Source organism: Chelonia mydas, chromosome 3, assembly GCF_015237465.2.
Source record: "Chelonia mydas isolate rCheMyd1 chromosome 3, rCheMyd1.pri.v2, whole genome shotgun sequence".
Classification (NCBI taxonomy): Eukaryota; Metazoa; Chordata; order Testudines; family Cheloniidae; genus Chelonia; species Chelonia mydas.
Window position 1 is genome coordinate 143,931,113 of NC_057851.1, and position 23,721 is coordinate 143,954,833.

The window sequence follows — 23,721 nt, forward strand, 5'->3', positions numbered from 1 at the left end:
ACTCCAACATTTCATTTCGATTGTATACTTTTCTCTGGGTCTCCCCCGGTGTCTTATCTGGGTCATTTAGACTTGCAAGATCTTGGGGGCTGGAATTGCACTTATTTGTGTGTTACTCATCACAAATCATATTCTCAACAGGCAAGTCGCCAGAACTGAGAAATGCAAAAGAGTAAAAAAAAAACAGCATAAATGGGCAAAGCAAGTTAGAGTTTTAACATATTAAGTGTTAATGATCTTGGGTCAGGTTAATACCACAGGCAGGGAAGGGTTCATCTAAAACAGTTTGATTTTCTAACTGCATCACATCCTTTTAGATGGTTTTGCTAAAGCAATCAAAAAAAATACTCAGTGTCTTAAAAATCTTTTATTCAGCTGTAGATCTTAATTCACGAGTAGAAGACAAGTCTCCTGATGAACCTCAATTCTCCTTGGATCCTCTCCTAGGTTAAGTGGAACCATGTTTCAAAGCCCATGACGCAGGACAGCCTGAGACCTTTCTTAGTCTTCACACTAAGAGCTGGGCAATGGCCAACACTTTAGAGAACTCTCCTTCGCGCTTCCGCAGTATCAAGGGTATTGGGGTTTTTATTCTAGTCCCCGTTGGGTTTCCATTGTCTTCGATGAGCACCACATTGTTGGAATCAAATCTAGGCGTCATGCAAGGGCCAGGCATCCTGTGACCTACAATTAGAGCCTTTTTCTTTTCTCCTTTGATAGCCAGTAGAATTTTATCCCCCACTTTCCCAACTCCAGTCTTGTTATACACATGGATGCATTTGGGCGGCCGATGGTACGGTGTGTTCCCCAAGGCACTGTTGTCCACCACTCGCACGCGGGTCAGTTTCTGTAACGCACTGCATGCTCCAGAGATGCTGGCAAAAGAGAAGTAAGAATGCTAGACAGAGCTTCTCAAACAATCCTTGGGGATCAAGGGCAAAGCTCAGCACAGAATCAAGCTGTTATATAAGCCAGTGATAAGGAGTCAGTGAGAAATACATACCATACTGATGACACATCTACTGCGTGCAAAGTGTTCTTTGAAAGTCAGGTGCTACTAAATGTAAATAAATTATTCATGCGAACAGGGAGTCAAAAGGGCCACTCTACTCTGCAATGTGACTTTAAAACATGATGTTGTGGAGCCTCCCGTTGATTGCACCCTTTAAAACCTCCAGATGCAATGTGTTCAGTTTACAAGTGAAAGGATTTTGTTTTGTTTTTTTGTCAGTGCCACAAACAGCACCAGGGATCTGAGGACTTGGCTACACTTGCAAGTTAGAGCGCATTAAAGCAGCCCCGGACACTCTAACTCCCGACGTGTCCACACTGGCAAGGCACATAGAGTGTGTGGACTCTGCAGCTGGAGCGTTCCTGGTAATCCACCTCCATGAGAAGCATAAAGCTTGCTGCACCCAGGCTGAAATGCCCCAGCATCAGTGTGAACGAGGTGTTGCATTACTGCGCTGTGACTGGCCTCCGGAAACGTCCCATAATCTCCTGAAGTCAAGTGGCCACTCTGGTCATTGTTTTGGAATCAGCTGCAAGAATGTGGATATCCCCTTTCTGATAGCCGGTATGCTTATCTGTTCCAGGACACGGCAACCATTACTGTGGAATGCTGCTTGCAGAGAGTGAGAGAGAGGCAGGGGGGCCTGCTGCTGTCTGAATTTACAAGACAGCATGCTGACACACTCTCAGCCCCCAAAAACCCACTCTCTCCCCCCCCCCCCCCATACACACAACATACTCCCTGTAACACTCCACCCCACCCCACTTGAAAAGCACGTTGCAGCCACTTGCACACTGGGATAGCTACCACAATGCACTGCTCTTTGTGGCTTTGCAAGAGCTGCTAATGTGGCCACACCAGTGCATTTGCAGCTGACACTGTAAACACAGGGCAGCGTTTTCCCTGCTGCACTCTCCGAAGGGTGGTTTAACTCCCAGCGCTCTACATCTGCAAGTCTAGCCATGCCCTGAGAATCAAGCTGGGCTCTTTGTTTCTTGCATGTCCTCATTAGTAATAAAGGTTCTGCAGAATAAATTCTCCCTTCAGAGACACCTGTGAAGTCCCACTGCCTTCCGCGAATGTGCACAGGTGTCACTTAGTCGAAAATTCTCTTCATGATTCAAAAGGAACAGAGCGTGAGCTGGATTCTCTTAGCTATACTGGCTCCACGGGACTAACAAGAATAAAAAGAAGTACAAATGTGTTTGTTAAATCAGCAGATCTGATTCTGAATACACTCAGGGAGAGCAGGGCAGATCTGTACAGTAAGGGGTCATTTTTACATGTTCACTTTTCAGAGTAGAACCTCACTTTAAAATACATTTTTTTTTGTTTTTAATTAGTTTTTAAAATATCAAATTTGAAGTGGTTTATTGGCCCCATTCAAAGAAGACACCTGGCCAAAATCTAGGAAAGTCTCTCACCACTACAAGGGCCCTGTTCAAATCCACTTCACCAGACCCCTTAGGCCCATACTGATCTGATTGCTGGTAAACATCAACCCAGTAGTTTGTTTCTGAATTACACAATGACCACTCACAGAAGTTCAGGATGAAAGGCCAGCCTATCCACTCAGGTTCTTTCTAGTTTTATAGAGTATAAATTGTACAGTAACTAAATCACAACATCTAGATTCCTCACTCCCTCTTGAAGATGGAGAGTATGTGCACACAACTTTGCCCGCCTCCACAAGGAGTGGCACACAAGCTCCCTGGCTTATCAAGTGCAGCACACACTTGTACTGATTTAAACAGAAACTGGCATTTCAAAGAGCAGTGCTGCACAAACACAGAACAAGACGACAGTCCCCATAGAATGGGTACAGCCTCATATTGTTAGCACCACATGGCTCCAGAGCCTCTCAGTTTCCCAGTTATCTACCATCAATACCTTTTTGTCACAATCCTTTTAAAAGTCTTGGGGACAAATTCTGCCCTCATTTACCCCAGTGTAAGTGGGAGTCAGTGGTCCTTATTCCAGATGTCCATATAAATGTAGCCCATGGCATTAAAGACGGGAGGAACGAAGCTCCTTTTATAAGGAAATTGTCTTTATTTGCCTCATATACACTGAGCCCAGATACTACAGTGATGGGTGTGACGTGAATGACTAATAAGCGAGTCAATTTAAAACACTAATCCCCCCTGCAAACTAAGGCTCTAATCAATCCTGCAATGAGACCTGTGTTGGTGGCTCCACATATCCTCACAGAGAATATTGCAGGATCAGGGTCCTAAAGGTTAGTCAATGCATTGCATAAGTGAAGCTAATCAATAAATGCCTAGAGGCAGGGACAGGCACTTTAAATTAAAAGAAAACAATGTAAAGGACACTGTCAAGATACAAGAAAAGAATTTTTAAAATTATTTTTTGGTCTAAACACCAGACAATTAACACTAGAAGAATTCTAAGCATGTAACTGACTTTTCACCACATGGGGCTTTTTGTTATCTTTTCTGCATTTCACTCAGTTGGCAACAGTAACAAATGGCTTTTCATGGACTGTAATGACAATTTTTCTCTTACACCGTTTTTACAGAATTAGAATCATGACCTTTTGTGTTTGACCTACAAAAAACAGTCCGTTTAAAAACAACAACAACAACAACAACAGGCATTCACTAAAGGCTGCTCGCAGTATTTGAAAAGTACCTGAAGTGCCGCTGCTCGACCACTCTGTTTACTTGTGTTAACAGCAAGCCCAGTCGCCTACTCAAGAAAGCCATTGAGATTCTGGTAACAAGCCCTGCAGGAGAAACAAGAGAATTATGGATTCTGGATATTGGATAGTGCTGATTTCAGTTTTTTAAAAAAGGTAAATCATACACTGGACCCCAAAAGACACATCTGGGATATATAGTACATTGCACTGCTGGGCATACATTACTTGAGTGCTGACAGCATCCTCAGCATTGTACAAACCAGAGCAACAGTCCTTGTTTGAATCTGACAGTCAGTACAACTCAGACATAAAGCATAGGCAGCATGTTCAATATCACTGCCGTGCAGTTTTCTACTTAAGGGGAAATATACCATTTTAGTGCCTTTTCCCTCTTAATGCAAGCCATGTAACCATTATTTTGGGAATTGTGGGCACGCACGGCAAGAACATAGTCACTATGTAAGACTTTATTCGACCATTAACAGCTACTAAAATTCTCTCCAAAAAACGGCCAAAGAAAATTCTGTTTCCTTTAACGCAGGTTTCGATATAAATTCTTTGGGTTTGTGGATTGCAGGAGGCAAGTCACCACAGAACATGAAAGGAATGAAGAAGCTCCAACTGCCACTGATCAATGGTGCTCCAAATCTTAGCAAGCAGCAGGCATTCCTCAGCTTGTTTCTAGACCCCAATACTATTTCAGGCAATATTTCCCCGCCTGCGGTGCCCACAGGAAACAATCTCCTGTAACCTAAGAAGTTCTTTCTGGAGCCACAGCTTTGAGTAGTATTGCTATTCTTAACTCCTTGCGGCATTCCAACCTCATTATAGCCTTTTGTAAAGACTTGGGCAGGAAATTATCAGATACCAAAATGTTATCAAAACTAGATTCCCTGACTTTCTCCAGGGCCTATATTTTAGGTGCTTCTATTTCTTTGTACCTATGACCATACAGATTAACTGAACTCTTTCCAACAAGGCTCCCTTCTGCCTCTCTCCTTCCTGAAGTAACCATTAAAATACAGTTGCCACTTATCTTTTAGCCAGTTCTGATAACCTTGGGGCCACGTTTTACATACTGGCACATTTTAAGGACCATCTGAAAAAACCTGCCGCAGCACTTCTGCACCAAAACTCACACAATACAGCATGTATTCTTAACTGTGCTGCAAGTGGCCTCACATGGGCAGGTTTTGAATAAGAGGCTTACCACATTGGAAGTGCGGTATTTTTTGTGGCAAAGAAAAAAACAAAAGAAAACTGCGCCGGGGGGGGGGGGGGGGGAGAGAAGAAGAGAACAGAACCTGGAATAAATTAGCAATATTTCTTAACATTTTGCCCGAGTTCCCCTCCACTATTCCTAGGGTGACCATCTTCACTGCCAAAAAAGGTGTGTTTTTATAGCAAGAGCGCTAATACATATTAGCGATCTCACTGTGAAATACTAGCGAAAACAAGACTCTGTAGTTTTTACTTTTATGTAGCTAGGCAAGTTCAACTATGGCAGGGAGATACAGTAACTTTCCCTAGCTACATGAAGGTTAAGACTACCTATGCCTTGACTCCATTAGGATTTTACAGCAAGATAGCTTCAGTTACCTCACCCTAAACATGCACAACGTTCCCGGCAGTGAAGAGACAGACTTTGTCCTCAGTTTTGCTAACACTCCTATATATGCTTTATTTTACTAATGGAAGCAAAACTAAGCACATACTTGAGTGTTTACATGTTACTCTCACTACCTCCAGAGCCTGTGTCTAAGGCAAGCCATGGATCTTTCTGACAGATGGCATCAATGAGAAATACCAGTGCCTGTCTGCCCCTTTCCTGTACCATGCTGTCTACTTAAACTCTAAATTTGCTATTCGTCAGCAACAGCTATCCTTCCAAATGAGGATGATGTCTGCCAGGGGAAAAAAGTCATTGATGAGACTTCAGATGGCTGAGGAGTCCAATCAGTGCTCTACAGGTTTTTCCATATATACGGCAGGTGGTTGAGACAGCACAACTGCTGGCCGGGATGCTGTACCCTTTCCTTCCTCCTCTGCCGTTTCTCAGCCTCTTGAGCAAGGCGATTCTCTTCAAACGGGCTGAGGCTTGATGTATGATGCAAGCCATAGCAGTCTATTGGCAGCCAGCTCTTCCCAATTTGTGGGGTCAATGCCTCCCTTCTTAAGATATACTTCCAGGGTGTCCTTGTAGCGTTTCCTCGGTCCTCTTACCATGACTGGTGTTAAGCAGGGCTGTTATTGCCCAAAACCTTTTTTCATCTATCTTGCTGTGATCTTGATTCTTACTCGTTACCTTTCTTCTGGAATTGGGATTGAGTACTGCATGGACGACAAGCTCTTCAACTGTGGTGTCTTCATTCTAAAACTAAGGTCACCAGGACTGTTATTACTGACCTTCAGTATGCTGACGACAGTGCTATCCTCGTGCACACTGAGGGTGACTTGCAGTCCAGATCTTTTCTCAGGTGCCTATCATAGCCTGGGATTTTCCCTCAACATTGAGAAGACTAAAGTTCTCCACTAGCCTGCCCCAGCACAAGTTGCCCCCCTTCTCCCACAAATTGTCATCGGTGGTGAACTCCTGGAAAACACTGAGCATTTCACTGACTCATAAAAAGCCCTTGGATATTTCTAACCCCAAATCTTCTGTGTGGAATGAGATTACACAGTCACTGACACAAGATAGCTTTTGCTCTGTTAAAGTGGACAGTGTTCAAGAACTATGTGTGATCAGTATTCCATCTTTATAGCAATGCTGAGAAACTCTTCCATCCCCTCTTCCCCATCACATTCTGCTAGTCTTAACTTTCCCTTTGAGCTGAAATAGCCCCACAATTCAGCTCATGCAGTGAAACACACTTTGCACTTAATACTGTATGAACAGTAAATCAGATCTTCAATTTGTTTGACTAACATCAGCATTTCCAAACTTCCCAAGGAAATGAAAATTTAGACCACTGGCAGCAAGAGCCCAGACCCGTTTTTTGGTCTATTGTATTGGGTGCTAGACACTCCCAAGTTTAGACCCAGCTCCAATATACTCTGTGTAGCCTTTAAGAAGTCATTTATCCTCTCTGCCTTAGTGTCTCCATCTTAACTCCAAGGGGCAGATTAATTTTTTACTGTCTGTATGGCGGTATGTGAATGCTAAGTATTAAAAGCCTGGTTTAATGCTGGTTTAACAGTCATTATAAAGTACTAAAATCCATCCCACCAGTTGCAGCACAGAACACTTCAACACTCCACAGAGCTGTTACCACATGCTGGCAAATCTTCAAAGTGGACCAGAGAGGAGTCGACAGCATCTGGCACATTCTATTAGAGCAGTAACCGCAAATGTGTGAACAACAAATTAACTTAGTTTTCTTCTTAAGTTTGCTTTCCAGTGTCATTTCTGGACATGTTTTGGTGCTTTGTGGTGCATTTGTAAGAGGCTCTTCCCAGCTTCTCTCAAGCCTTATACAATGCAATCATTATTTCTTTGGGCACTTCCAAGAGCCACTCATCTGTAGTTGCGATTGCCCAATCAGCACATGAGGGTGCCTTATAATATTGGAGAAAGGAAAGAGAATATTACTGTTTAATATTTAAATATTAACATTCTTCTGATTGTTGACTCATTCGTGCTAGTACAGAAGAGGCCAGTTTTCATGCAGACTAACATTTGTACCATCTTTGTCATGGCCACTAACCAAAACTAAGACTCGAGATAGCCACCAATCCAAAAGCCAATTTCATGCAGTATAGAGTTTATATGACAAGAGGTGCTTCTTGTCACAGAAACGATCATGGCACTGCAACACAGTAACATGTCTAGAGCACTTAAACGATGACTACACGTTAAATCCGTCCTAATTTAGGTCACATGGCTGCAGCTAAACTCTAGCAATGACTTATTTCATATTGAGAGGGTCCAACTCTGTAAATCCAGGACCTTGAAGCTCTTTTACCCATCTTCCCCCAATCTGACCAATTTTTTTTCAGAATAAGTTTTAGGGAGAAAAAAAAAAAAAAAAACAAGTTAATCAAATATTCGCTCACCAAAGTGACAATTCCTAGTCTCCTGATAAGTCTGAATGTGTAATAACCCACTGCAGTAAACATTCCATTCTCAAGTGTATTGCAGCATTCTCCCCACTTCAACAGGCCTTCAGCGGACTTACACAAAGCTCAAACACTGCACAGGAAGAGGAACTGTTCATTGGTCACAAACCACTGAAGGTTATTTATGCACTGTATCATTTTCAAGCGTCGTATTAAAACTCCCAGCTCACCTTTCCCCCTCTCCACTAGGCAATATAGATGTGTTTTATTAATCTTGCAAATGTAAGTGTTTTCCAACAGAAGCAAATACACTGCAGTTCTGGAATACTCCACTCCACCGAACAGAAAGTAGCCAACCCAGAATATTTTATCTAACACACACGGGCTGCCTCGTTAACTAGTATGATCTGAGGACATCTTACCACTAAAATAATAGCAGTGACCATGCGTGTTTACTCCCAAAGGGAGCCAAACAATCCACAAGTTGCTGAGTACCTTCTTCAGGACTCAAACCACATGGGAAACAAGACTTGAGTCTTCAAATTCTCTTAATTTCATTTGTGAGTCTGCCAACAGGAAAGGTGGCTTCCCCCCCACACACTTTAGCGACATGTTGCAAGACCACCTCCCCCGTCAACTCCATTTTGGGTGATAAAACCTTAATGCCCATTGCAGGGGTACTTTGTATAGACAGTCACCATGATCACTACATACATTTCTATAGCTCAATTCAAGTAATAAAAGCACCCAGAGACAAATTGGAAATGCACTCTGCAAAACTGTTTACTAATGGCACATTAGGTCACTATAGGATTAAAAGAAATTTTAAAACAAAAGGCCAGAACATCCACTTTTAAGGGACACAATTAACTTGAAATCTAGTCAGTTTTAAAAATGAGTTAACCACCTGCTTCCAAGTCCCCGGGGAATGTTTGTAGTTTCACAGTCACATTTTCCTATTTATAACTTTTTTCCTGTCCCCTGTTGCTAGGTGAAAGGGCAAACACTGAAACCAACTAAATACAAAATTGCTGTTAAATTCACAAAACACAACAGAAAAACCAGGGGAAAACATCTTTCGCACTCTTAATTATAGCAATCTTATCTTAATAGTCAGTTTAGCAGGGTCTAGCCTGACCATTCTTTCAAACTGAGACTGAAAAAAAGTCAAATTCTGGGCACTAGGATGTACAGATTTGAAATGAGTTCTTCATTCATCATTAAAATGAAGGCAATGAACTCAAGATGATATGCACTATGCAAATGTCCGAACCTGCAGCAGCAGTGTATGGGTTTATTTATAGAATGTCTGCCAACCTGCTCTACAAGAGCCAACTGTGAGCTACAGGGGCTCAACCGATTCAGAGTTTTTCTTCAGAAAGAAAGAGATGTGATTTAGAGCTTGTGTGTGTTAAAAACACAGGAGATATTCATTACAAAGGCATAATTGGTTTTACATTAATGACACACTATAGAGGCCAAAACTCACACAGAGGGACTTAATTCTTCTAGAATTCAAGTTTTAGTAATAGGACTGGTTACTAACCAGAGTATTTATTGATTCAAGGCAATAATAGAAACTCATTATACCTGTGTTTTAAGAAGGAACAATTCTACTTTTGCATAGTTTCCAAGAGAATCACAAGAATTTGGAATTGGTTCTCAGGATCATAATTAACCAGAGAAAAAAATAAAGACACTGAAGTGTTCCAAATTGAAATTCAGGCCTTTCTTTTTAGTGCTATAGATGCCTGAAAACCTTTTCATAGTAAAATTCCCACTAAAATCTTTTGGGAGTGCAAACTAATCCAAACATTAACCTGCATAACTGGATTTTGCTTTCTAGTCCCCACAGAGTGTGCACATGCACATATATACACCTCAAATCTCAAAACAAACTTATCTCTTTTAAAGATTAGTGAGATCTAGTGGACAGGACAAACAGGAAGTCAGAAGACTGGGTCTATTCCTAGTGCTACCACTGACCTGTTATCCAACCATGGCTGTCTTCATAGCAAAAGGGGGCGGAGGTTGTTTACCTGAGATAGCTAACTGAGTCAGCTGTCTCAATGTAAAATCTTGGTGCAGACCAACCTAGTTTTTACCCTAAGGTAGCTAGTTGAGGCCAATCCCAGGTCGGGGTATAGGGCTGACCTCTACTGGCTACATCAAGGTAAACGCAAAAAGAAAAGGAGTACTTGTGGCATCTTAGAGACTAACCAATTTATTTGAGCATAAGCTTTCGTGAGCTACAGCTCACTTCATCAGCATCCGAATACTCCTTTTCTTTTTGCGAATACAGACTAACACGGTTGTTACTCTGAAACCTATCAAGGTAAACGTTATCTGTGCTTTGTCTCCACTGGGATTTTACTGAGAAATAGCTATCTCGATGTAAAACTGTCTTCGTCCATTTCACCTTAGCTTCTTTGTGCTTGTCTTCACCAGACATTTACCACCTTACATTAACTGCCTGTGGGTATGTCTTCACTGCAGTTGGCCCAGGCATTTACATGGGTGCTGCCCCAATCCCCTCCTATCAACATACAGAATCCTGTCTCCCAAAGTTTGGTGGTGCTTTCAACACAGGCTAGCTGGCACAGCTGGAGGTATGAATAAGAATTTGGGTTCCATCTTCATTCAGGCTGATAGCTCACACATAGTGCAGGGAGGACTAAATCATTTGAGCGCTGACAGTCCTCTGATGCCTTCTCATAATTCCCTCCAAAGGGCAGAAAAATTCTTCCACAATTCACCGGGATGGAACTGGACAGGCTCAGCATACTACAGCACAAAGAACCATGTGGCATGGCCCCAGAAGTCCTACTGATACACCCAGATGAGTGCAGCACTAGGGAGGGCACAGTAACTTGGGTATGGCTTTGCACTGTGGCTGCTCACACCCAAGTTAAGCTAACCAGAACGGATTTAATAATTTTATTAAGATAATGTTGAAGTAAAAAAGAAAACAGTACAGAGTTTAGGCATAGACGTTTCTCAACCTAATTAACTCTGCATATCCCAAAGGTTGTTACAAGGAGGAGGAAGAAAAAATGTTCTCCTTAACTTGTGAGGCTAAGACAAGAAGCAATGGGCTTAGGGAGGTTTAGGTTGCACATTAGGAAGAACTTCCTGTCAGAGTGGTTAAGCAAAGAAATAAATTGTCTAGGGAGGTTGTGGAACCTCTATCATTGGCAATTTTTAAGAGCAGTTTAAACAAACACCTGTCAGGGATGGTCTAGATCCAGCCCTATGATTCTATGAATTACCTGAGGCCAATGTTTCTCACCCTTTCAGGCTGGTGACCCCTTACTGGGGAGGGGGGGGGGAATGATGTTTAGAACTCCTATTCATTTACTGTAAGAGTAAAAATGCATTGATGCTAAGAAGACTAAACATAAATAATATTTGGGGAGGGAGGTATACTGGACCCTGAAAGGTGCGCCAGGAGTGAGGGAGCAAGCTTTTCTTTGTATTAGACTGCAATAACATTTTCAACAACTTTCCCGAAGGTCGCATCGGTTGAGAAACATTGCCCTTTGTTGATCCTTAAGAGTAAAGTCCCTAGCCTTTGTTTGCCAGACGCTGGGAATGGGAGACCAGGGATGGATTACTTGATGATTCCCTCTTCTGTTCATTCCCTCTGAAACATCTGGCATTGGCCACTGTCAGAAGACAGGAGACTGGGCTAGATGGACCATTGGTCTGACCCAGTATGGCCATTCTTATGTTCTCGAGAACAAATTTTGTAAGTTGTAATACACGTGGTGTATCCCAGCCAGACTACTGAAAGGGTCTAGCCTAGACATACCCATTGGCTGACTTTTCTAGTTATACTGTAAGCTCATTGAGGCAGGGATTGGCTATTATTATGTCTGTACAGTACTAAAATAATGGCCCCCAGTTTTGGTTGGGGACTGGAGGCACTAGTATAATACAAAAGAATAACCAGGATGGCCTCACCAAGCCCTATCTAAACCTGAGTTAAGTGTCCCTTGAGCTCCAGAAAGGTTACAAGGGCAGGCCATGACAGGTGTAACAGAGAGGCTGCAGGTTTCAGAGTAGCAGCCGTGTTAGTCTGTATTCGCAAAAAGAAAAGGAGTACTAGTGGCACCTTAGAGACTAACTAATTTATTTGAGCATAAGCTTTCGTGAGCATGCATCCAATGAAGTGAGCCGTAGCTCACGAAAGCTTATGCTCAAATAAACTGGTTAGTCTCTAAGGTGCCACTAGTACGCCTTTTCTTTTTAGAGAGGCTGCAGAGTTTAGTACAGTTTCCTTTTGTGAATGTGTTCTTGAGACAGGAAAGGAAAACAGAGACTTTGTGCTTACAGGGGACAGGCTAGAAGACCATGCAGGGACAGTCAATAGGTGGACCGCTGGCCAAATCCAGACCACCGGACACTTTTGAACAATCTTGTCATTGACTTTTTTTTTATCGTTATCATTTTCCCTGGAGTCTGGAAATTTGGACCTGGACAAAAAAAATAACTGACTACCCCGATCTACAGCGACGCTGCACCTACAGGAAAACGAGGGTGCACAGGGCGGTGGGCAGAGGAAGATGCAGCAAGACTCGGGGGTGGCCTCGGGTGGGGAAGGAGGAAGGGGATAGCTCAGTGGTTTGAACATTGGCCTGCTAAACCCAGGGTTGTGAGTTCAATCCTTGAGGGGGTCATTTAGGGATCTGGGGCAAAAATTGGGGATTGGTCCTGCTTTGAGCAGGGGGTTGGACTAGATGACCTCCTGAGATCCCTTCCAACGCTGATATTCTATGATTCGTTCTATGATTTGTTTTAGGACACATGGCGAGACCCGTCTCCCCCTCCCAGCCCCCTGCTGTGCACCACGCCGGCAGCCTCCGGGGTGGCAGCAGCAGCGGGCCATGGCCCGCCCCAGGCCACGCGCGGCCGGGCAGCGCCCCGACATCGCAGCGCCCCGCACCGGTTGGGAAGCCGCCCGGTCCCCCGGCCCTGCCCGGAGAGCGGCCCGCGGCGGGGTCCCGGCCGGGGCGCGCGGGCTCTGGCTGCCCCGCGTGGCGCAGGGCACCGGGCCAAGGTCACTCGAGGAACCCAGGAGTCCGGGTCTCCCCCCACCCCGCCCTCCGCGCATGGCAGGGGGCCGGCGGGCGCCCCGCGCCCCCCAGTCACTCACAGGCCGCAGGCTCCCCGGCTCGATCCCCAGCGCGCATGCGCAAAAGGGGTAGCCTGTGTGGGCAAATAGAGGAACGATCCGATCGCCTGAGGGGAGGCGCATGCGCATCAGCCACTGGCGAGCGGCGCCGGAATAGCTCCTCCCACCACCGCCGCCACCTCCTCCTGCGCAGGGAGAGGCCACGCCCCCTTGCTCCTTGTCTCCTCCTCGCTCTTCCAGCTGAGCCAGGCGGAGGCTGGAGCAGGCGGTTTAGCTGGTGTGGGGCCGGGGTGCCTCCCGTGTGCGAGTGCGGTGCGGTGCCGCCCTCCCTGCTTCGGAGGGGCCAGCTGGAGCCCTTGGGGAGTCCAGCAGAAGGAGTGGGGAGCCGGTCCGTGTCTGACACTGGGGTAAGTGAGCCGCCCGGCAGACACTGCATTGCAATGGCTCGTTCCTTTCCCCTCCCTCCGCCCCTCGCCTTTCTTCCCTTTGCAGCAGCAGCTCCAAGAACCTGTCTCCAAGGCCGCCTGGAAATGTGAATGTCTCCCTCTCTGTGTGCACCTCTCCCCGCCCGTGGGAAGGGCTCTCTCCTTCCCCGCTCCAGGATCGGTTTCCAATAGATCCGTGGGGGTGCGTGTCGCTCAGCCTGCCTGCCCGCCTCCGGAACAATAGAAGCGGGATCGCTAGGGAGGTGGCTCCTGCAAATGCCCTGTTTGCCTCTTGTGTGATTTCCCCCGCCCCGCCCTTTGCGGAGCCCGGCAGCGGGCTCAGAGGCTAGGATACAGGGTATCCAGGGCTGCCCGCCGACACACGCTAGCCTCATCGCAATAAACACAATGACTCATTCACCATTTCTGTAGCGAAATTTTTTATTTATTTATTTTACCTGGCCCAGCTCTGTCTCCTTGCAGTTCCCTGACTCTCCCCCAATGTCAAAAGCAAATCGCCAAGGAGGAAACGTTGTATTTTCATGCTACTGACGCTGGATGTTAGGATTGATCCAGGTTTCACTGACAGGGTGTGTGTGTGTATCAAGATGGCAAGAGGAGGCTGAGTGCTTCTTTATTGTTCTCCCCTTTTGGCAGGGTGGGGTAGCGTGATGTGATGTTGGTTCATGGTGCTGCAGTCTCCTTCTCCCTGACGGAAGGTGTAGTTGAGGGGAGTTACTTCATGCTACAGTCCCACTCCAGAGCGGCTCTTCTTTGTAGATGGCTCTGTAGCAGCCCTTCAAACTGCAACAGTATTCCTGGGAGAGAGGCCTGGAAGATCCAGGCTCTGGAGGCAAAATCCACCATCATCCTCCTCAGTCAAAGTTGAATCCACCCTGCCTCTTCAGGGAACTAAAGGACTTCCTTGCTTCTGTCCAGTGGCTTATTGTCTGTCAATCAGTGTGATCCTTTTAATGGTGCCTGGCTGGACTGAAAAGGCTCTGAGGCAATGTGAGTGCAGCTAACAAACAGCTGGGTCAGCTGGGATCTCTGTCAGAGACCTGACTCCAAGGCACCGGAGATGCTTTCCTCTGTCTGGTTTGGACTCTATGGGGCAACTATTCTTCTCAGCCCAAGCAAGGGTGCAAGGAAATTATTTTATCTTAAGCTAGATTACACCTGCTAAACTCTTTATCTGCTGCATGCTGACCTCAGCTATTTACTTGCTTACTTCTCCCCACCCCTTTCACTAGTGCTTCACCACCACCTCCTCCTCCTCCTCACTTTCTTCCAGGGTGTCTTTCTCCTGCTGCTCTGCTATAAATAAAAAGGTGTCTTAAAAGCAAAGGAGGCAACCAGCAGAGCTGGGGTGTGAATCCTGAGCTGCCTCCATTCCTGTTTGTTGTGACTTGAGAATTGTGCATTTTGACCTCCCTCCTTCCATTAATGATAGCAACATTGTCTAATTTTATTCCAAGTCATGGTGTGCTAATGTGGGTCATCATCTCATGGTGTTGACCTGCTCCCCTCCCCTCCCCAGGGATGAATTAGCTAATGTTGAGCCATGTACAGTACCAGATATGTGCACAGTATTATGTATTATTAAATGGCTTGGAGTTGAAACCCAGCTTTGTTCAGATTTGTCATTCTGGATGCAATTTATTCTTTTGACATAGTAAACAAAATACTAAAAGACTTGAATTTTTAGTGAGCAATAAAATAAAAGTATTTAGGGGACATCTCATGACCCTTCTGACCGCACTGTATTGGAAAATCGCTTAATATTTTTAAAATGACATTTTTGATGCTGAATTATAACATAACTTACATGTGTATGGCCTTTTTGAAAGGTAAGGGGGAGCTGATGAAGACTCTGAGGGGCATGAATGGCACATCCAAGAGCCTTGTGGGGCTCTTGAAACTTTGATGTGATTGGCTGGCAGTTTTCATACCGATGGCATTGGTTCTGAAGTTAGTGCTTTCTTAACAACATTGTGTCTCCATCCCACTAACGGGCTGAACTGTACAAGAAGTGTTAGAGCTTTGGCTTAAATTGCCTCTTTGATTTTATTGCCATTAGCATTTAAAAATGTAAATCACATGGTATTCCCATTTATCTAAGTACCAGTCCCTTCTGTGTGGAGATTCTAACAGTCAAGTATGTATTATTCACTAGTTCTCTAGCTCCATTTAAACAGAAAAATAATAAACATAACCCTGGCCTCAAAGAGCTTATAATTTAAAGCCCTCGTTCTACAGTCAGATCCAAATTGGGATACCTTTGCACCTGCATGACATGCCCTGGGTTACAGTTTCAGGACTATACTTAGTGGGGTTAGAATGCATAAATATGTATGTATGTAATCAGTGGAATCTTACTTTTGTAGCTGCAGAAATATTGTAACATAAAACCATATTCCTGATGAAAAGCTGATACCTATAGCTATCCCATATGACCCCCCTCTCAATGATAAATTACACAAGTGACGGTCATAGCATCTTATCCTTTGCATTTAGCATGATGTAGATCCATATCACTTGGAGGGACCGAACCTGGTTGTGACTAGGGGGAGTATTTCATGCTGTCTAATGGAGTGATGATGTACCTATGCCCCTGACAGCAAGTAAAATTAAAAAGAGTTGGGTTGGACCATTTGTTGGTTGTGATAGTTGACATTTCCCTGCAGGAGGGCAAGGTGTCTGCTTCCCTTGAAGGAACAGCTGTCAGGCTTGGTCTCATTGGCTGATGACCTCCTCCTGGTGACAGACAAAAGACCTGTACAGTGCAGTGTCCTTGCTGTCTCAGTACCCTAGACTTGAATGAAAGTGAGTGGGCTGAAGCTCAGCCCTGGTAGGACAGATGATGCTGGTGTGTCAGTAGTGTGGAGGCTATAGTGAAAGTAGCTCTTGCCCCTTCACTGAGGGAGGTTTTCAATCTGTGGGTGCTTTTGGGTCCCTGACTGACCACCATGGCTGCAGGATAAAAGCACCTTTTTTCATGTATCTCTGTCTCTCTGAGTACTCGCCACAGTTATAGAATTGTAGGACTCAAAGGGACCTTGAGAGACCATCTAGTCCAGTTCCTTGCACTCATGGCAGGACTAAATATTATCTAGACCATCCATGACAGGTGATTGTCTAACCTGCTCTTAAAAATCTCCAATGAGAGAGATTCCACAACCTCTCTCAGCAATTTTTCAGTGCTTAACCACCCTGACAGATAGGAAGTTTTTCCTAATGTCCAATCTAAACTGCCTTTGCTGCAACTTAAGCCCATTTCTTCTTGTCCTAGCCTCAGAGGTTAAGGAGAACAATTTTTCTCCCTCCTCCTTGTAACAACCTTTTATGTACTTGAAAATTATCATTACCCCTCTCAGTCTTCTCTTCTCTGACTGAACAGCCCCAATTTTTCAATCTTTCCTCATAAGTCATGTTTCTCAATGTTTCATCATTTTTGTTGCTCTTCCCTGGACTTTTTGCAATTTGTCCACATCTTTCCTGAAATGTAGTGCCCAGAACTGGACACATTACTCCGTGCTGATACGGCCTCAACTGGAGTAGAGTGGAAGAATTACTTCTCACGTCTTGCTTACAACACTCCTGCTAATACGTCCCGTAATGATATTTGCTTTTTTGCAACAATGTTACCCTGTTGGCTCATATTTAGCTTGTGGTCCATTATGACCCCCAGATCCCTTTCCACAGTGCTCCTTCCTAGGCAGTCATTTCCCATTTTGTATGTGTGCAACTGATTGTTCCTTCCTAAGTGGAGTATTTTGCATTTGTCCTTATTGAATTTCATCCTATTTGCTTCAGACCATTTCTTCAGTTTGTCCAGATCACTTTGAATTTTAATCCTATCCTCCAAAGTACTTGAAATCCCTTCCGGCTTGATATCGTCCTCAGACTTTATACATGTACTCTCTATGCCATTATCTAAATCATTGATGAAGATATTGAACAGAGCCAGATCCAGAACTGATCCCTGTGAGACACCCCCCACCCCCCTTGATATGCCCTTCCAGCTTGACTGTGAACCACTGGTAACTACTCTCTGGGAATGTTTTTCCAACCAGTTATGCATCAACCTATAATATCTCCATCTATAGTAGCATCCATTCCCTAGTTTGTCTATCCTTGCCTCTGGCTTTGTGGATGGGACTGTTCTACTATGCTGTGCATGGGGCTGGCCTTGAAAGGACCGGTTGCACAGAATGTGGCTGTATTAGCTAGAGGGGACATTACACCAGTTTCCCCGAATATGACATTGGCTTCCTCTTCCATTCCAAGTACAATTTGAGATGTTGATATTGCTCTATAAAGCTTGTGTGTGGAATGGGTCTTGGCCACCTGGGAGACCTGCCTCTCCCCACATGTAGCATTGTGACAACTGACAGCAGCTGGGGACAAGCCAAGATTGGGGTCAGGCAGATATGTAGAGGTAGGATAACAACAGGGGGAGGATAGGGGAGGGTAGGGGGAGGATAACAACGCTTCTAGAGCCTCCAAGAGTCTTGAAGCACTTTGCAAAGGTAGTTAAGTATTATTCCTGTCTTGCAAGTGGGGAAACTGAGGCATGGGGGTAAAGGACTTGCCCACCATTGTACACCAAGACAGAGCCAGGGCTAGGACTCACTCTGCTGTCCTTCAGACCCCTGCTCCAACTACTAAGCCAGTGATACTCGGACAGAGGCTCACGAGCTGCAAGTGGCTCTTTAATGTGTCTCCTGCGGCTCTCTGCAGCATGATAGTAAAACACGGTGTGATATAATTATTAACCAAACAAAATACTTTTACTATGTTATTAACCAACTATAGTTGTTAAAATAATAATACTTGGTCAGTCATTTTGCTGTAAGAATAATATATATAACAGAAATATTTCCCATTACACTATTTAAATATGAATATACAGTGTTATAGTAAATGAAACAATAAATTCACACTGCCGTGGCTCTTATGGGTAATGTTGATCGCTAATTTGGCTCCTGACCCACTAAGATCTGAGTGTCACTGCATGTTGCTTCTTCCTACCCAAAAGCATGTCCGCTGGGGGATGTAAATGCCACACAGAGAATCTGGAATATGACTGTGGGCAGCCCACAGTCCATTGCTGGTTACAGAGCTCGCAACTGAATGGAGGACAAGTAGTGAGGAATGTACTGGGGTCATATATGGGGGGGAAAGAGGAGCTTAGAGTGCCCGTTACACAGACCTGAAGCCCAACGCTGATATGTATGTCTGTGCCTAGGAAACACTGATCTAGATGTACAGTACATGCTGTACCAGGAACCCTTCCCTTCCCCCCCCCCCACCCCCCATTCTGGTTGATGAGGCAGTCTGTTTCACGCCTTAATCTGGGTGGATGGTCATTGGCTGTTTGGGAGGAATGTCCATTTCCAGTAATAGCTCATAGTGACCAAGTGGTTTGTGTTAGTTCTGGTCCCCTTTAGGACAATGTATCCTGACTTCTGCAGATGCCTCACCCCATGACTGGAGAAAACCTTTGAGACTACATTGCAGGGATAAAGCCCATCTAGTCTAGCTACAGGTCACAGGGTGGGGTTTAATAGCTTTTTATCCCTCTCTAACGTTTCAGAATCTGTGCAGAGAGCAAGCATTCAGCTAGTAAGTAACTCCAGGAGGACTCAGTGCAAACCAGAAATAGCAAAGCATTAAGGATATTACTTCTAATGACGGCAATTAGCTCGTGTCTTACCTAGAAAATGCCTTTTCCTCTCCAGAACCTTTTAGCCTGAAGAATATGCTCTTGTCACTGAGGGAGGGAGTCTATTCTGCCTTAGCCATCCAGTTAGCACTGGTGGGAGTTATGTGGAAATGAAGCACCGAAGAGGGTAGGGGAGAGACCCCAGTGGGGGCTGGTGAGTAGACTGTGTTACGCAACGCTCTGTGTGTTTTGTTTGTGTTGTAGTAAGTAACCTTGGAAAGAACTGTGATTACAGGATTTTCGGAGTATTTTGGCTGTTAGCGCTGTAGTCAGGAGATCTCTCCTGGGCTTTGCACGCTGGTACCTCTTCCCCTTTGACACAATATTGCCAACTTCAAACGTCTAAAAATCATGAATCAGATACAAAAATCATGGGATTTTAAAAAAATGTTGGATTCTGAGCCTTCATGGGGCCCTCAGTTTACGTTTCCCAGCTTTTCTCTGCAGCCATGAGACTAGAAGACTTTTCCAAAAAGAGGGAGCTGAGATTCCCCCCTTAACACTTGCCTCCAGGAGCTGGGGCTTTAAGAAAAACACCAAATATCATGAGATTTGTGATTAAGCCCTAACATTGGCAGCACTGAGTTTTGTCCGGTGCTAATTATGCTTTCATGGAGCCAGGCTGAAGTGCCTCAGGCTGCAGGTAGCCTCATGGAATTCTCCCACAGACCATAGTGCTACCTTCACCTATGCTGAGATGCAGCCTGGGAAGAGTGCACATCACAGCATGCAGTGCTCGGTCTTCATCCAAACAGCCCGGATGGCACGTTGCATGCTGGGGCCCATATGGTATGTCTACGCTGCAAGGAAATTAACACCTGCAGCTGGCCCTTGTCCGCTGACTTGGGCTCATGGGGCTCCGGGGCTGTAAAATGGCAGTGTGGACATTGAGGCTTGGGGCTGGAGCCTGGTCTCTGGAACCCTGCAAGTGGGGAGGATCCCAGAGTCCAGCCTGAGCCCAAACAATCTACACTGCAGTTTTAAAGCCCCACAAGCTCTGTAGATCCCTTTAGTCTCTGCGGGAGGCACCTCCACGTTAAAGCTAAGACCACTGGGATCTGCTCTGTTGGATGTAACCATGTCTGGCCGTGGGGCTTCTGTTTAATTACCAACCCCTGTTTAGCTACCAGCCTCTGTTTGGGAGCCCCTTCCCCCCACTGAGTTAATTGCAGGCAAGCAGTGATTGTGGCTCCAAAAGCCAGTTTGCATATCAAAGGATCTGTGAGCTCTGGAATCTGATGCCTCCCCTCCCACACCATGGCTTACTGGAGTTTGGGGTAAATCTGCCCCCAGCTTTTTCTGGTTGGCAGTCCTGGGAAAGCACAACCCCCTGAACTGCATCTGTGGCCTTTAACAAATGTGTTGTCAAAGCCTATCCACTGTAAAGCTGCCTTCCAAAACATGGGAACAAAACAGATGAGAGCAAATCTAAACATAAGTCCTTGGTGCTACCCCTTTAAGCAGGAAGAGTCGCTCCCTGGGATCCTGCTGCAGCCCTTTCCCCTAACTCATCTGGAAGCTGTGTCATTTGATTGCTAGCCCTTCAAGGCCTTGCATATTCCTGCCTGTGAAGTGCCTCGGGCAACATGGCATTAGACAAATAATAAACAGGCTGGCCAGAGGCCAGAATCTGCCCGACTTTTCTGCCTGGGCCCGTGTAACTTTGTTCTTGTTTCAGCCCAAGAGCTTGGATGTTTTATTTTAAAATGTGTGCCAACCATGCCAGCCTGCATCTCTGTCCCTATGGTAACAAGCCCCAGCAAATACAGCCCTGGTTCCCTGTGCTGTCTTGACAGCAGTGAATGCCGCCGCGCCCCCCATCCCCGCCCCCCCCCCCCATTGTCCAGTTGTCCCAAACGATCCTGCTTGGCTCCGCGCTCACAAGCAGACCCTATAACAAACTGGTGTGCAGCCAAGCCCATTTTGTGAAAGATGGTTTGTTATTTCCTTGTTACCATCAGTTTGCTTAGCACTGCATGGTGCATACAAATCCAGGCAGTGTCTGCCCCAAAGAGCTTTGCTAAGGAAGCAAACTCCAGTGTTGAGCTTCTAACTGGGAAAAGGGAACTGGAAACTCTGATCAGGAGTGGGGAACTAAATGATGGGAAATCCCAAATCCAGCCAGTTTCTGATCTAGATTTCGGTGAGGCTGTTCACAGAACGCTGTTAGAACAGATGGCAGCTGGAATTTCTGAGGGCGCCTAGGAGGAGGCAGGAGGCTGGTGCTCCCAATGTGTGCAGTGCAGGAGGTCTTCTTGCCCTCGGCCCACTCCTGTAATCTGCTGACTGGCATAGCCAGGGCTAGGAGAGAAAAGCACAAATAGGATCCAATTCTTGATGCATATTTTCTGCTCTGTATTTTCCACATGGCTTGCTGACCACAGGAAGGAAACTGAAGGCCTGTGGAAAGCTGGAAGTGAAAGGACAGGATTTCTACCCCCTGAACAGGCTCTGCAGAGTCCCAGATTGTGCATAATGGACTCGGAGGGCGGAAGGGGGAAGGTTGCAATTCTTAATGGTGCCACTGCACTTTCTGTGAGATGCCACGTGAAACTGAGCAGGTCTGGACAGTGCAGAGCTGAATCTCCTGCCTTCTGCGGTATCTGAAAGGCTTGTGGATGGGATGGGCAGCAGGAGGAATGCATTCCAGTGCAACGCCTGAATGGGCCCAACTGTCCCCACCTCAGAGAGCTCTGATCTGAGACAAAGGAGATACCACAGCTCAGGGAACTGGACTGGCTGATGGTGCATCTTCAAGAAAAGTTTTCCCTTTCAGGCTTGTGCACACTTGCAGGAAGGGGACCTGAAACTTCCCAGCAGTGCAGCGCAGAGTGTGAGTAGAAGCGCGAAAGCGGTATAGAGGGCTTTACCAGGGGACAAGGTGCTAACTTTGCCCCATGGAAGCATCTTTTTCCCCTCTAAAGAACGGGAGTGACTGAGTCAATTAAGCTTAGGGTTGCCAGGGTTCAGTTTTTGACCAGAACGGCCAGTCGAAAAGGGACCCTGGTGGCTCCGGCTGGGGCTGTTAAAAGTCTAGTAAACAGCACTGCGGGGGCCCCAGGCTAAGGCAGGCTCCCTGCCTGCCCTGGCTTCACGCAGCTCCCAGAAGCAGCCATCAGGTCCCTGCAGCACCTAGGCGCATGGACGGCCAGGGAAGCTCCACATGCTGCCCCCGCCCCGAGTGCCAGCTCCGCTGCTCCCATTGGTCATGGTTCGCGACCAATGGGAGCTGCGGAGGCGGCACCTGCAGGCATGAGGGCAGCATGCGGTGCCTCCCTGGCTGCCCGTGCACTAGGTGCCGCAGGGACCTGATGACTGCTTCCTGGGAACTGCGGTAAGCACTGCTGGGACCCTGCACCCTGCCCAACACCCTGCCTCAGCCCTGAGCCCCCTCCTGCACCCCAAACCCCTCATCCCTGGCCCCACTCCAGAGCCCATACTCCCAGCCACAGTCCTGCCCCCCTTTCAACTTGTTCTTGTCCCAGAGTTAGTCTGGGCATCTGCTACTTGTTTCAATGCAAATTAGCAGCAGGGAATCCATGACCCACAGTGTAAAGTGCAGAATTTTGTTCTCCATCCTGTAACGTACCATGTTAATTCCTCTCCGCTCCATAATTCCTCTTCACATGCACCCCATCATACAGCCTCACACAAACCTAGCAGCGGTGCTTGAAGATTTATTCCTGCCCTTCCCCAGATACGCAGAGATATCCCTGCCTTCCTCCTCCCCCTTCTCCCCCCACCAACCTCCTTCTAATGTATGAATGAGTTTAGAGGAGCCTCACTTGTGAGTGTTACTGCTTTAGGGGAAGGGGATGCTCTTCCTCAGGCACTGTGCATGGCCATGATCCCAAAGTCTTGTTGCATCAGCACCAGAGGACAGCCACTATTTATTTCTGAAAGCTCCAGGTACCAGAGCAGCTGCTCTATGATCATTCAATACAATGATCTCCATCAAGTCTCTTCTTCATGCTGCCCTCCCCTCTATTCTCCTCCTAGAGAAGTGACCTGTGTGGACCTCTCTGCTCCTGCATTGAGCCCTTGGATAGCGAGATTCATGTTCTCTGTCTGTTCAAGCTCATTGCTACTGATCTGATCTCTCCCTGAAACAACCACCCTCCACAGGCTAGCCCCACATGCTCTCGTATTGGATGTGCTCTGTTTGTTGCGTTTCAGCCTCTTCTTTTCCCCCTTGATTCCTCTGATTCTCTGTGATGTGTGAACCCCTCCTCTTCCCTGAAAGGAGTCTGCAGATGTGAGGATCTCTAGGGATCTTTTATTGGATGTGGAGGAGCTGGGAACTTACAGACTCTTTATCAGCCACGGTTCTCGTGCTGAACAAAACAGCCCCACCATGATTGCAAGGGATCTGTGAATAGCTGTGTTCACCTGCCGTCCCAGTTGCAGGTTTGCTGGCTGTGCCAGGAGAGGGTGGACTGTGACTCACAAGCAATGTGGCACATGGTGGCCCGTCTGAGATGTGATCTCTGAAGACCATGTGTCCCAGCATGCAATACAGCCAGGCTGCTTGGATCGAGAGAGAGCATTGCATGCTGCACTCTAGTCTCTGATGACCAACGATGTGTTGAGAAGGAAGGCAGCTCCAATTTGCTCATCTCCTGCTGCAGCTCCAGGTTGGGTGAAGTTTGAAAACTCCAGTGCCAACAGAGGAGAGGGTCATGTGCTGAATTTGTTAATTAAATA

The 23,721-nt window shown here is 46.1% G+C and overlaps 2 protein-coding genes across 3 annotated transcripts in view; one reads left to right on the forward strand and one right to left on the reverse strand.

The window, feature by feature from the left end:
* Positions 1–352: 352 nt before the first annotated feature.
* Positions 353–13,049, reverse strand: MRPL14 (mitochondrial ribosomal protein L14). Its single transcript, XM_027833886.3, has 3 exons — positions 12,886–13,049; positions 3,665–3,758; positions 353–875 (listed from the first exon to the last, which is right to left on the reverse strand). The coding sequence occupies exons 1-3, from the start codon at positions 12,920–12,922 to the stop codon at positions 509–511; spliced, it is 498 nt and encodes a 165-aa protein (XP_027689687.1). The 5' UTR covers positions 12,923–13,049; the 3' UTR covers positions 353–508.
* TMEM63B (transmembrane protein 63B) overlaps positions 12,977–23,721 on the forward strand; it is an 89,410-nt gene continuing 78,665 nt past the window's right edge. Inside the window, exon 1 of one of the 2 annotated variants that reach the window (XM_037895493.2) lies at positions 12,977–13,271. The gene's annotated coding sequence lies outside the window, so the exon portion shown is untranslated. The remainder of the gene's footprint in view (positions 13,272–23,721) is intronic. The other variant, XM_037895494.2, reaches the window with a different exon arrangement.

Excerpts from the sequence above, each read along its gene's own strand:
- MRPL14 (XM_027833886.3), bottom strand. The coding sequence starts at position 12,922 with ATGCGCGCTGGGGATCGAGCCGGGGAGCCTGCGGCCT. Across the intron at positions 3,759-12,885 it reads AGCCGGGGAGCCTGCGGCCT|GGCTTGTTACCAGAATCTCA; the intron begins GTGAGTGACTGG and ends TTTCTCCTGCAG. Across the intron at positions 876-3,664 it reads GTCGAGCAGCGGCACTTCAG|CATCTCTGGAGCATGCAGTG; the intron begins GTACTTTTCAAA and ends CTCTTTTGCCAG.